At 35.9% G+C, this 14,617-nt stretch overlaps 1 protein-coding gene across 1 annotated transcript in view; it reads left to right on the forward strand.

Annotated features, from left to right (window-relative positions):
* NDUFV2 (NADH:ubiquinone oxidoreductase core subunit V2) overlaps positions 1 to 13,425 on the forward strand; it is a 33,901-nt gene extending 20,476 nt beyond the window's left edge. Inside the window, exons 5-8 of the mRNA XM_045793870.2 lie at positions 1,833 to 2,001; positions 3,224 to 3,333; positions 7,221 to 7,297; positions 13,270 to 13,425. Of these exons, the coding sequence (XP_045649826.1) occupies positions 1,833 to 2,001; positions 3,224 to 3,333; positions 7,221 to 7,297; positions 13,270 to 13,363 (450 nt within the window). The 3' untranslated portion in view covers positions 13,364 to 13,425. The remainder of the gene's footprint in view (positions 1 to 1,832; positions 2,002 to 3,223; positions 3,334 to 7,220; positions 7,298 to 13,269) is intronic.
* Positions 13,426 to 14,617: the final 1,192 nt, after the last annotated feature.

The raw sequence follows: 14,617 nt of genomic DNA on the forward strand, positions 1-14,617 counted from the left end.
GGCTCAGTTATTGGGCGTCTGCCTTTGGCTCAGGACGTGATCCTGGAGTCCTGGGATCGAGCCCCACATCAGGCTCCTCTGCTGGGAGCCTGCTTCTTCCTCTCCTACTCCCCCTGCCTGTGTTCCCTCTCTCGCTGCTGTCTGTCAAATAAATAAATAAAATCTTAAAGAAAAAAAAAAGAAATTGATATTTTTAAAGATTTTATTTTTTAAGTAATCTCTACACCCAACATGTGGCTTGAACTTACAACCCTGAGATCAAGAGTTGCACACTCTATTGAGTGAGCAAGCCAGGCGTCCCCAAAATTCATGTCTTTAATAATGGCAAATGTGTTGGAAGTCTTGCTGAATGGCAAGCTTAACAGAATGAAATAAATGAGAACCAATGTGAAAATGTTTCACAAATATTGTCCTGTTATATTTAGAATTGAATGTGTATTTGTGAGAAGCAGGAAATAATGTACAGAGAATAGAATCAAGATTCCGTTTTTATACTTGAGACTTTTAGGGTTACTGTTTCTTTGCCCCCCGGCCCCCAGGAAAACCCAACCTTACAACCAAAACAATATCCAGAATCTCACACATTAGTTTCTTAACCATCACTGAGGTGTAAGGAGATATACAGCAGCATCCCCAGGGGAGATTTTTCAAGTTAGGCATCAGTGGTAGAGCTCCAGCATGTGTATTTTCTGGCTCCAGCATGTGTGTTTTGAGAGAGCTCCCAGATTCAGAGGTACGGGCCTGCTTTAGTATCACCAAATTAAATTTAGCACAGCTACTTATCTTTCACAAGTGAGCCATGATTAGATGTCTTTTGAGAATACATATCCTTTAGAATCTCTAATAGGAGGAAGTTCAACATATTTGTCATCTGAAATGCCATTTAACAAACTCATCTTTCATGTCAAAACATGGAAGCATGCCTAATTTTTAAGAATGCCAGACACAAATCTTACAACCTGATAGATTAATGATGTTAGGTCACCTGGAAAGTTGCAGCCAGGATGATAGTCATGATAGACTATATGTGGACTATCCCTAGCAAACAGCTAAAACAATATTGTTTTCTTTAATAGACTTGCCCTGATCAAGAGAGTCGTGCTCAGATAATGATTCCATTGGTCCTGAACCCCACTGTGTCAAAAGAAATATTTACTATAAATATCTTGATGTGAAGGGTTGGGAAGTACTAGTCCATAAGATTTTTGTAGAGTGTTGTGATTTAAAATATAAGTAGTGTTTTGGATTGTTCTGGAGAGTTATGTATGTGTTGTGTGTGTGGTTTGTGTGTATATAAAGTGTGTAGATACGTAAATCAATACAGGCTAATAGGTGAGCTTTGATTCTCGCCCCTTTTTTGTGTTGCCATACCATTTGCATGCAGTGTATATCACCAGTAACATCAAGGCTTTTTGAAAAATTGTGAAGGGTTGAAAAAATTCAAGTATTTAATTTATTGGGGCTTGGTCACCAAATTTTTGCCATTTAGAAATTTTAAATTATAAAATATGAGAGTTGAAATGATCAAAGTAGAAATTCTTAACAGTGAAAGACTTAAAAGATTTAGAGAAAAAGATGATCGTTTCACAGAGACGGGACATGGGATAAAGTGGAAGAGATGCTATAACCGTTAGCTTCTGGGGTCTGTGTGATTTAAGTGTAGAGTCTGTAACAGCTGAGGGACTTACACTTCCCAAATATCAAATACAAGTATATGTTCTGCTTCTGAAGACGTTTTACATTTTTACCAAATTGAAATTATGCTCTTTACAAGGTACCTAAATCTCAACTAATAAAGATCATAATTATTTTAAAATTTCCTAATATTTCAGGTTGCAGAAGTTTTACAAGTACCTCCAATGAGAGTATATGAAGTAGCAACTTTTTATACAATGTATAATCGAAAGCCAGTTGGAAAGTATCACATTCAGGTCTGCACTACTACACCTTGCATGCTTCGAAACTCTGACAGCATACTGGAGGCCATTCAGAAAAAGCTTGGTATGGGACACATTGTATTTGTAACTTTTATGAAAAATAGGATTGTCTTTTTAGATTTGATCCGTTTCTGAGTTTTCCAGTGTTTGCCATCTTATTGGATCTGATCTGTACTTCATCAGTAAATTTTTGTCTTACTGTGGTTGCCCACCTTTATTTGTTCTTATTTTGTATTTTCCTTAGTTCTCAGCCTCAGAGCTGAATTTTCACCTTTTTCCCCCCATAATCATTAAGCATATTTGAAAAGCTTCTAGGGGTTTTAAAGTTTTCATTGTTTAGAAATTAAGTTTCACTCATTGTGTAATGATAGCATGTGGTACATAAAAAAGTGATTGTACTGTCCTTGTATTCTTCAAATGAGTCTTGGAACAAGTAAGATAGGAGACTAGGATGCTTCAGAAAGGGAAATTTGAAATAAGATGTTATTACAGTGGCATTTATAAAATTATAAGGGCATTTTTCCATACAAAACTGCCATTGCTGCATTTTTAACTCTACATATCAAATGAAGTAAAAGGAGGTATACTTTAATCTTGTTGCTACAGAATATAAAGTATTTGCATGTTTGTATATAAAACAGAAAGCTGAAGTCTGCTCAAAATTTCACCCTCACAAATTCTGATATGGGTATAATTAGTTTTAGATTTTATGTTGTTTTGCTTATTTTCATTATTAAAAACTTTTTGCACTTTATTTTGGCTATAGCATATGTATGTCTGCCGTGTTTTTCTATTATACATTACTCTGCAGTTACTTTCACACATACATATCTTTGCATGATTGTTCTATTGTATACTGAGGTTGTTTACAAGAATAGAATTGAGTCAGATTTTACTATATTTTGCCAAAATGTCTCCCCTGAAGATAGGAGAGTACCTGTTTTCCTTGTAGTCTTAATGATCTTTGATATCAGCAGTTTTCTGAGTCTTTGCCAATCTGACAGTGTGACTGATTTTAGTAGGTTAACTATCACAGTCAAAATGAAAATACTATATTCCGATTCACTGCTGTAGAACAGCAAACACTAGAGATGAGTCCCCTGAAATCTTATTGTTTTTAAAGGAATAAGTCCACTTAAGAAATCCTTGGTATAATTATACAGAGTTTTTTTGTTGAAGAAAGTTAATTTTCTTAAATACTTTTTATATACCTCTGTAATTTGTTGTTTTCTTATGCCACCTTGCTATTAAAATATAACCTTAACAGTGATTATTTATGTTTTTAGGAATAAAGGTTGGGGAGACTACACCCGATAAACTTTTCACTCTTATAGAGGTGGAATGTTTAGGGGCCTGTGTAAATGCACCAATGGTTCAAATAAATGACAACTACTATGTGAGTATTCCATTTAATATAAAGTTATATGATCTCATATTTAAATATTTTAAATATTTGGTTTCCTGTCCTGTAGATATTGGTTTCTGAATTACTCATTGAGAAGAAACTCCTGGCATAAATATCCAGAAAGGTTTTTTTTTTTCTGTTTTCCAAAGTTTATTAAAAAAGAAAGAATTGAAAAACTTTGCATAAAAAGATGTCAAGTTTATGGGGCGCCTGGGTGGCACAGTCGTTAAGCATCTGCCTTCAGCTCAGGGCGTGATCCCAGCATTCTGGGATCGAGCCCCACATCAGGCTTCTCTGCTTAGGAGCCTGCTTCTTCCTCTCCCACTCCCCCTGCTTGTGTTCCCTCTCTCGCTGGCTGTCTCTCTCTGTCAAATAAATAAATAAAATCTTAAAAAAAAAAATGCTTTAAAAGTTTAGTCAACTTTAGCTTCCACATTGTTGTCCACCAGAAGGTTTTTAAAAATTATCTTTAAACATTTTTGCATTTAACTCTAGGAGATAATGACATATTTTAAAAGCTTTTTTTTTTTTTTAAGATTTTATGTATTTATTTGACAGAGATAGAGACAGCTGGCGAGAGAGGGAACACAAGCAGGGGGAGTGGGAGAGGAAGAAGCAGGCTCATAGCAGAGGAGCCTGACGTGGGGCTCGATCCCATAACGCCGGGATCACGCCCTGAGCCGAAGGCAGACGCTTAACCGCTGTGCCACTCAGGCGCCCCTAAAAGCTTATTTTTAATTATGAAAAATAATTAACGTAGAAATACAGAAAATAACCACCAAGATTTAACATATTTTGCCATACTTACTGTTATTAGGTATTATTTTTATCATTATCATTATTTGTAAAAATAAGTTACAGATGCAGGTACACCACCTCATGCCCTGCAGAGTCCTAGTCCTTTTCATTTTAAGAGATAACCACTATCATAGATTTAGTGTGTATTGTTCCTGTACATGTTTTTAAACTGTGTGAGTATATGTATCCAGCCATATTAATATATTACATTGCTTATTTTAAAAATTTTAGAGATGGTATCATTCCTCTAAGTACTGCCTTAGCTGGATCTCACAAGTTTTGATAAGTAATATTTTTATCATTTAATTTTAAATATTTTTAAATATGCATTTTTTAAAAGAACTTATTTATTTAAGAGAATAAGAGCGAGATAGAGTGAGCATGCATGGGGGGGGCCACAAAGGGAGAGGGAGAAGCAGGCTCCCTGCTGCGCAGGGAGCCTATTGTGGGGTTCGATCCTAACACCCTGGGATCATGACCTGAGCAAAAGGCAGACATCTAACCCACTGAACCACCCAGGCGCCCCTGAAGTACGCGTTTTGATTTCTCCTTTGGCCTGTGTTTTTTAGAAGTATTAGTCTCCCAAGTGTGTGGAATTTTCTAGTTATCTTTTTAAAAAATTTCTTGCCACCTTAATTATATATAGTGGTTTTCATATGTAATATTGTTAATTTATACTTCTGAGAAATGTATTAGTGGAAACTGAGTCCTGCACTGAGTGTGGATTCTTCAAGAAGGTATTTGCTTTGCTTCTCTCTTGCTCCTGTAAATACTACTGTTCCAAAAGAAAGCTTCTCCCCTTATACCCTCCCCTATTGCTCCAATGTGTAAGGTTCTAGAGTAGCAATTCTTTTTGAGGGACAGTTTAATTTCTAGTTTACCCCTGAGGGAATAGCCTTTTAGGGTCATAACTTTGTGTGTTTGGGATGTCTCTTGTAGCCTGCGGCTTTGTCCCTTGACCCTTTGGGCTATGAAACTCTGAAACCAGGTTTGCTTGGTGTCCTGCTTGTCTTCCTGGGTTTTCATTGAGTTTTTGGCCTCTGAGTGTTTCTTTCTTGTCAGCATGTTGATGAAATTTAAAATTTTTTGTTCTTTAAATTTTATCCAACATTTTTAGTTTTTTTATAGTAGGGGGGTGTTCAGTCAGGATAGCTAATTTGCCATAATGCCTGAAATGGAAATTTACTTTTTTTTTTAATGAAGATGAAATTTGGTTTCTTTGGCTGTTTAGATTTCTAGGGTGGTCTCATTCCCTATCGTGATTTTCTTCATTTTAATGATCAGAGATTCAAATTTCTTATCTTTTCTATTCCCCATACTTTAAAAAAAAGTCCTTTAAAAATATGGCAACAGTTTTACCTTCTCCCACATTTCTGCAGTTTACTTATAATAAACAGTATCTTGATTTAATCAGGAGTTAGACAGTCAAGACTTTGTGTGAAGCACTGTAAAAGTTTGAATATAATAGCCTACGGAGATAAAGATTAGTAGTGGTATGGTCTTTGGCAGGGCAGTTTTTGTTTTTGTTTTTTAATCCATACCCAACATGGGGCTTGAACTCAGGACCCTGAGATCGAGAGCCGCCTGCTCTACGAACCAGCCAGGCACTGCAGGGCAGTTAACATTTATGGGTCTCAGTTGGCTGGTGGATAAAATGAAATAGTCATGTAAACTTTGATTAGATCCTGCTTAGGAAAAAACGAGCTATGAAATACATTTTGAGGATAGTTGGGTAGATTTTGAATATGGACTTGACATTTGATTAAGGAATTATTTTTAGTTAATAAGGTGTGGTGGCATTATGTTATTTAAGAAAATGTTCTTATTCTTTGATGTGTGCTGAAGTATCAGGAGTCTCATGATGTCTGCAACTTACTTCAAAATGGTATAACCAAAAGTGGGGAGCTTATGTGCATATAATGCAAATATGGCAAATTAAAAATTGAATACAGGTGGTAGGAATATGGGTATTAATGTATAGTCTAAATTTTCATAATAAAGAGATAAAATCATTAGAAGACTTAAAGATTTCTTTTAGCTGTGAAGTTCTGAACATTTGTTGAACCCTAGGCAGTTTGAAAGCAGTGTTTTATTTTTATAAATGTTTCATCATTGAACAAATACTACAGAACTTTTTTGTGGTGAGGCACTGGAGATGCAGTGCTGAATCACAATTTCTCTAGCATAGTATCAGAGTCCTATAAAACATTTTCTTAAGTACTTAACAGTTTTAGAGAGGGAATAGGAGTATGGTTTAGGTATTTTTCTTTTAATTTAATCTTACCCATTCTGTTTTGACTCTCTTGATTAAACCTAGGGTGCACCTAGGCACATGGGCATGTGTATCTGTGTGTTTCAGTTGTATTTATTATTTTAAATATCAGAACCCTTTCTTGAGGTAAAAATTTTATACAGGTACATAGTGTATAGAGCTGCTCTCATTGAAATGGGGACTGGAGGGTCAGGGTCATTAAGATTCATTCCAAAAATAATTTCTTTTATCTTTCTGTTCAAAAATTAAGTGAATTTGGGAACAGGGTGAATTTTACCTGGGAAAGAAAGAAGATATCGTGAGAATATTACATCTTCAGGTTAGAGATAGATGTTAGGCATCTACTTTTACGTTATTACGACTGCTGGTGCTAATTCTGTTTGCATCTCACTGTTTCTTCAAGGACATAGCATTTGTTGAGCATGTGCCATGGCACTGTTCTGTTTTATATAGTTTCTCATTGAATCTTCAAAAACATTCTTGAAGTAGGTTTACAAGTGAAGAAACAAACTTAAGGAGGCTGAATAACTTATTTTGCGATTACTAGCTATTAAATGTTGGAGCCAGGACTCAAGTGCACAACTCTTTCACTTTAAAGTACTACTCTGTATTCCCTTTAGCCGCAGCTCTTCTTGCATACTGCATTTAACAGTATATACTACACTATAGGAATTAATCAGTTACTGCTACCTTGGTGACTAACTTGGGAGCTGAGAAAGACAAACAATAAACTAACTGATATTAGGGATTTACACAGATTTCAATAGTAGGAAGTAATTTTAATGTGACTTTTAATTTTTTATTCTAGGAGGATCTGACACCTAAGGATATCGAAGAAATTATTGATGAGCTCAAAGCTGGCAAAATTCCAAAACCTGGGCCACGGTATGCTTCTGTTTCCATACAATAAATTTTAATGGCTTAACCTAATGTAAACTTAATTAAAAAATTTTTATCCTTGGGGGTGCCTGGGTGGCTTAGTCCGTTAAGCATCTACCTTTAGCTCAGGTCATGATCCCAGGGTCCTGGGACTGAGCCCTGCATTGGGCTCCCTGCTCAGCGTGGAGCCTGCTTCTCCCTCTCCCTCTGCCTGCAGCTCCCCCTGCTTGTGCTCTCTCTCTCTGTGTCAAATAAAATCTTAAAAAAAAAAAAATTTATCCCTTAAGGGGTGTCTGGGTGGCTCAGTAAATTAAGTGTTGATTTCAGTTCAGGGTTGTGAGATTGAGTCCTCCATCCCAGTGTGGAGTTAAGATTCTCTCTCCCTCTCTCTCAACCCCACTGACCTCCCTCCCTCTCTTATCCCCTAAGTTCTTAGGAGTTGTCAGGAGCTTTGGATAGTATTGAAACCACCCTGTCATCTAAAGCAACTATTTTTTTTTCCTCTAAAATCCTATCAGATAATCATCTGGTATTTACTTGAATATTTGTAGAGAAGGTAAATTTACTACAAATAGAAATCTGTTCCATTGTTTAAAAGTTCATACCCGTCTCAGAAGATTGACCCGAAGTTTGTCTCCCTCCAATTTCCACCTACATGTCCAATTCTGCCCTTTGAACCAACACAAGATAACTTTTACACCTGTTCTAAATGATAGCTCTTCGATTACTTAAAATAGGTGTCTTCTCTTCCCCAGATCTTTTTCTCAGAATTAATGTCTACCATTGTTTCATTTTTTTTCTTATATGACATAGTTCTGGTTTCCCTCTTCTGTAGCTTTTCTGGTTGTCTAATGACTCTCTTAACGTGATACTTAGATTAATCACAGTATTTGAGATATGTACTGAGCAGTGCAGAGCACTGTGGGACTATCTTCTTTGTTCTAGACCTTTTCCTTGTAATAATGCAGCCTAATTACATCAACTCTCACTTCAGGTACATTTCACCAGTAATTGCACTTATAGTCAGAATGCCTAGATCTTTTTTAACTTCAACATTGTTCATCCAGGTTGCTCTCATCCTGCAGTTGTGTTATACTAATTACTTTTCTTTAATTATGAACCTGAACTTTTGCTGCTAAACGAACCCCTATTCCATATCTAAGTGCTTATATTGCTCGGAATTTTTTTCTAATACTAGAAAGTGTTGGTAGTTTTATGTAGTTGTAAGCCCTGTAGGTTTTTTTCTGCCTATGCCATATGATTCTTCTTTCAATATATTTGTAGGTTTTAATGGCCATATAGTATTTTAATGTATTAAAAGAACTATGATGTGCTCTTTATTCCTGTTTTAAATATGTTTTCCTGCTCTTTGTAATAAATAGTAGTTCTGTGTACTCTTTCAAGAGGTAGATAGGGGCTCAGATACGTAATTTGAGTTGAATGGTAAATAAAATAAAAGCTGTTATAGGAGTGTTTTCAGCAGGAAATGATGTGTAATCTTGTTAAAATTATTGTGCTAGTTACTGTGTGGAGAACAGTTTAAAATTTAGTGCCTGTTGTGGGGCAGAGGAATTAAGAGTGATTTCTAGCTTTTTGGTCTGAGCACCTCAATGGTTCCTTTAACTAAAAAGGAGATTTGGAGTAGAGCAAGTTTGGGGAAGAAAAGTCACCTTGGGACAGGTTAAAGTTGAGATGTCTGCTAGACACCCATGGTAGAATGCTGAAAGGTATATTTGCACCTGGAATTTAGGAAATACATTAGGACTGGAAATGTGAATTGGGGATTCATCAGTTAATATAGATGGTATTTAAAGCCATAAGGCTGGATGAGATTAGTGGGGGTGAAATTAGTTTGTTGGTGTTCTTAACTTGGGATACTATAATATCATTGTATTTTAACATTAGTAAACAGTTAACTGAGTATCACAGTTAAGCATTTTTAATATCTAATAATAGAGGTGTTGCTTATCAGTAATTTTAAATAGTTCTTCACGGAGATGTTTTTGAGTGTTCTAGATTTGAGCCAAAAACTTTAGAATTATTGGTTTTTGAACCTATTTTTATTTCCTATGTATCCCTCTTATTTAAAAAACAGAGGTGGGGCACCTGGGTGGCTCAGTTGAGGGGCCTACACTTGGTTTCAGCTCAGGTCATGATCTTGGGGTCCTGGGATGGAGCCCCAAGTCAGGCTCTGTGCTCAGTGGGGAGTCTGCTTGAGGATTCTCTCTCCCTCTACCCTCCCCCACCTGCATGCTTTCCTTCTAAAATAAATAAATCTTTAAAAAACAGTAAGTAAAAAGAGATAAATCTACTTACTTTTCAGGGCACCTGGGTGGCTCAGTCGTTAAGCATCTGCCTTCTGCTCAGGGCATGATCCCAGCATTCTGGGATCGAGCCCCACATCGGGCTCCTACGCTGGGAGCCTGCTTCTTCCTCTCCCACTCCCCCTGCTTGTGTTCCCTCTCTCGCTGGCTGTCTCTATCTCTGTCAAATGAATAAATAAAATCTTTAAAAAAAAAATCTACTTACTTTTCAGTAATTGCAGAGCATCTTCCAGTGGTGTGTGGAGACTGTATTTGGACATGGTAGTTCTAGAATGTCTTCCCAGCATTGGAAGACAAAAACTTTTCCTCTCCTTCCTCAAGTTTTTTGGCTATATAGTATAATGAAAGAGACTGCAATGATAGTAGTAACCAAAATATAGTTATACTCCAAAATATAATTATAGTTATACTTTAACCAAAGCTAATTCTTTTTTTTATTAGTATTTTTATAATCAAGCACTTTGCTCACATATGTAAAAGAGGTGCTCATTGTGAGTCTTCAGCAGTACCTAATTTCTGAGTACCATTACCAGGTCTATCCTGGCCAAAATCAGTAAAAGATTCATGTCTCTGAACTGCTTTTTTAGGGTGCCTGCGTGGCTCAGTTGTTAAGCATCTGCCTTCGGCTCAGGTCATGATCCCAGGGTGCTGGGAGCGAGCCCTGCATCGGGCTTCCTGCTCAGGCTCCCTGCTAGGCTGGAAGCCTGCTTCTCCCTCCCCCACTCCCCCTACTTGTGTTCCCTCTCTCCCTGTCTCTCTGTCAAATAAATAAATAAAAATCTTTAAAAAAAAAAAAAAAAGAAAAACTGCTTTTTTATGTTTTTGTTAAGTGATGGGTAGAAAGGAAATATTAAACTGATGGTAAGGCCGTGCTTATTTTGACATTAAATATTTGCTGAGATTATTTTCATTTTTTTTAAGTACTGAAAATAACTTAACCTGCTTTGAAATTACTAATTAAGAGGTAGAAGTTGTTTTTTAGTATGGTTAACTAAAACTAATTTTAAATTCAATTTGAATTCTTCATGTTTAGTTTTATAAAGATATCTTTTTGCAGAATTCTATGGGATACAGATAATGTGAGATGTAAAGAAAATAGGTGGTTGCTGATGGATAACTCTAAACTGTAAAGTCACTTTCGTTTTTTTATACTAAAAGTATATAGTATATACTAAAAGGGCAGGGGTGGGTATAAATCAGCAGTATTAAAAAGATAAGCACTAAACTTTCATAAAATAGCTTTTCTTTAAAAAGTACTTCTACGCCATAAACAATGTACAGAAAGGCCAAATTTTCTATGTGAATGAGTTAAAATGATGAATGTACAAATAGTGTTGGAATGGCTAAAAAAATCAGATTTACTTTTTCAATTGTAATAGAACAAGGTAATTAATAGATGGCATTTTAGGGGCGCCTGGGTGGCACAGCAGTTAAGCGCCTGCCTTCGGCTCAGGGCGTGATCCCAGCATTATGGGATCGAGCCCCACATCAGGCTCCTCCGCTATGAGCCTGCTTCTTCCTCTCCCACTCCCCCTGCTGTGTTCCCTCTCTCGCTGGCTGTCTCTATCTCTGTCGAATATATAAATAAAATCTTTAAAAAAATAAAAATAAAAATAAATAGATGGCATTTTAAGCATAACACTTGAGACGAATCATTTTTTGTTTTTTATGAAGTGAAAACCCTAGTGTAAATTGTGAATGGAAGGGCTGGATCACTGCCTCTGGTGTCTGATGCATATTTACAGATAAAATGAGGGGAAGTTAAATGATTAATAGATGAAACACCATCTGTGGACTTTACAGCCTTTATAGCATTTTAATGTGCATTTTGTGAAGGGTGAGGGAAGGAGAAAGTTTGCAGGCAGACGTAAGAGGCCACTGAAACTTTTCCCCCTCCTAAAGTAGGTCATGGGACTGTAATTGCTATGGAACAAACTTTAGGAAAATGGACCAGATTACTCTTGAAATTACTTTCTTATACAAAAATCCACAGTTCCTTGAAGAGTTCAGGCAGTGTGTATGATTAACTCTCCCAATTATTGTTCTCAAAACCTCAGTTTTTATAATCTCCCTAAATCAGTCCTTTGTGTTGGTGAAGGAGGTAGCTGAGTTTAAACCATAGAGGGAATCTAGTAAAGGGAAGAAAGGTCCTCCAAAAATAATTTCATTACATCATTAGCAGTCAAAGAGCAGGAGGTATACCTGTGTTATTAGTTAACATAAAAAAAATTACAGAGCCAAATACTGTTTTTTGTTAAAGTTAGGTATCATTTTGCCACTTACCCTACATTAATTTTAGATTCAGATAGTTCACGGTAACTGTTTTTTGATGTGGTTTTCATAGTGAACCTATAATGCAAATATATTACTTAACTTCTGACTTTGTACACTGAGTTACTTGTATTGTGTAATGTAATAGCTTGAAAGGCCTTAAAATGATTATGTGGTATCCTTGTCCTGTCCCCTGAACAAAAGATGATTTCCTGGGGCTCTAGAAAGAAACGTGTAAGATTGATGACAGAATTTGAAGAACAGAGCAAGAAGGAGTAAAAAGATGTAAACTGAACAATTCTTCAGCTGAAATCTGTGGCAGGAACAGGTATATTAACAAAGCCGTGAAATAAGAGTAGGTGCTAAGCCGGGATCTAACAACAGAGGTTAGACAGGGGCAGAGGTGAGTGATTTCCTGAGAAGGTATGTGTGTGGGAGAACAAAAGACAGGTTCTTCTACCTCTGTTCTTGCCTCTCTTCATAGATTCCTACCTAAGGACCTGTTCCTGTTTTCCTTGTGGCTGTGGTAGCCACTCTGGTCTGGAACCTGTTCTTGAAAAGTTAATACTACTAATATTGCTTTTAAAAATATGAATACCAATATACTTTGTTTTCAGTGTCTCTAAGGAACACCCCTCCTAAATCTTCAAATTCCCATTTCATTTATTTCCAGATATAATGTACAAGTTTGTATTCTCTTCTGTTCATGGTGAATAGTGGATCTCAATCTAAATAAAATTCAGATATAAAAATAATAAATGCACTAGTTTATTAAAACATGATTTTTTCAAAAGATTTATTTATTTATTTTAGAGAGGGAGAGAATCTCAAGCAGACTTCCAGCTGAGTGTGGAGCCCAATGGAGGGCTCCATCCCACAATCCTGAGATCCTGACCTGAGCCGAAATCAAGAGTCAGATGCCTAACCAACTGAGCCACCCAGGCGCCCCCTAAAGCATGATTTTTAAAAATGTTCTCTGGGTCTGGGTTATTTTCTTATAGTTCTTAGCTCTGATCCTTGGCAGATGGTGAATCCCCTAAGCCTTTGTTTCTGTATCTGTAAAATAAGGCCAGTATTACTTGTCTCATGGCATTGTTGTAAAGATTAAATGAGCTAATAATATACATACACTGCTCAGTAAATGGGAACTAATAGTGTTACTTTTATATTTTTCATATCTATGGTGAGTCTCAAACCTGTCTGTTTTCATATTTAACTTTTGAAAATCTTGCAGCAGTTGAAATATTTGAATTAAATAATCCATGCAACTCTTGGATGAAAAACAGTTACTTAACTGGGCTGTTGTAAAGTACCAATGATTTTTTTAAGTGAAGATTTATAAATGATAACCATTAATAGTTTAATGTTACTTGCTCTTTTCAGGAGTGGACGCTTCTCTTGTGAGCCAGCTGGAGGTCTTACCTCTTTGACTGAACCACCCAAAGGACCTGGCTTTGGTGTGCAAGCAGGACTTTAATTTATATTCAATTGTAAATATTGTCATTGGAGAAATAAAAATAAATCTCCTATCTACATAAACTTTTTATATTATTTGTTCATCTCATGGTGTATACCTAGCAGCTTGTCTCTAGAAGTATCTGTGTTACGTTGAAACTTTGGAGTACCATTTTTAGTCTTTTGCTATCTCTGACTAACTATGAAGACGTTATTTCATAGGGTAGTTAATAGTCACTCCAATATCATCCATTTTCAACTGCCAGATCACTTTTACCAATAGCATTAGATAACGGTGTCAAATTTCACATATACTTTGCTTTTCCATCTTTAAAGCCAAGTCTTAAGTTAACATGATCTTTCTATAGACTCGTTTACGGTAGTACTCCCTTTAAACATTTTTAGATTTACAGCACATAATTGTTACTGTATTTCCATCTGGTAAGTGACACCTCAAGCAGAGATGTAAGGAGGATAAAGTAGTTGTCTCTAGAAGTATTGTTTGTCATTTTTATTATTGTATACTGCAAGTATATAGAAACTGGGTGGAGACTCAAGTACAATCTGAGGTGGAAACAGCAGTCGATATGCAAAATACACTCTTCAGTTGAATGCATATTTCAACTTAGAACAAAGGATAAAACCTATGTATTATATACATTCAAGGAACTAGCTATGGTGCATTCGTTTTGCAAGTTGAAAAAAAATTAATAGCTTTAATGCAGGGATAAATCTAAATCCAATTGTTGCAGATTTCTCAAAGTCATTGTTTGGCCTTGTTCTTCTGGCAGACTAACCAGTCACTAGTAGTAATTATGATGCTTAAAAACATGATTCTTTTTAAGAATATCTTTAAAAATTAGTTTTTGTTTTTTTACCTGAGAAGGTAAACAATAACAGTAATTTCTTAAGTGGCATAAAAAGGTAACACAATGAAAATGCCTCTCTTCTATCCTAGAGCCCTCCTGACCTGCTGATTTATAAAAATGCCTTACTTTGACATAATTTTTTTAACTAGAAGAAAAATTAGAAGTGGGGAAGCTTCAGATACTGGGTGAAAAAACAAAGACATGTATTAAGGATATGCACTGATTATCAATTTTTATGTAATATTTTAGAAATAGAAAATTTTCATTATACTGTTACACCATTATCAAACATATTCTATAGTTCTTAGATTATCACTTGTATTGCAGTGGTATATATTAGGATTTTGAGTCTTAATTTTTTTGCCTATTTTTCTTAAAAACCCTACCAATTTTAACATAATACTGGT

This window comes from Ursus americanus, chromosome 19 (genome assembly GCF_024610735.1).
Source record: "Ursus americanus isolate L20-20 chromosome 19, mUrsAme1.1.p, whole genome shotgun sequence".
NCBI lineage: Eukaryota > Metazoa > Chordata > Mammalia > Carnivora > Ursidae > Ursus > Ursus americanus.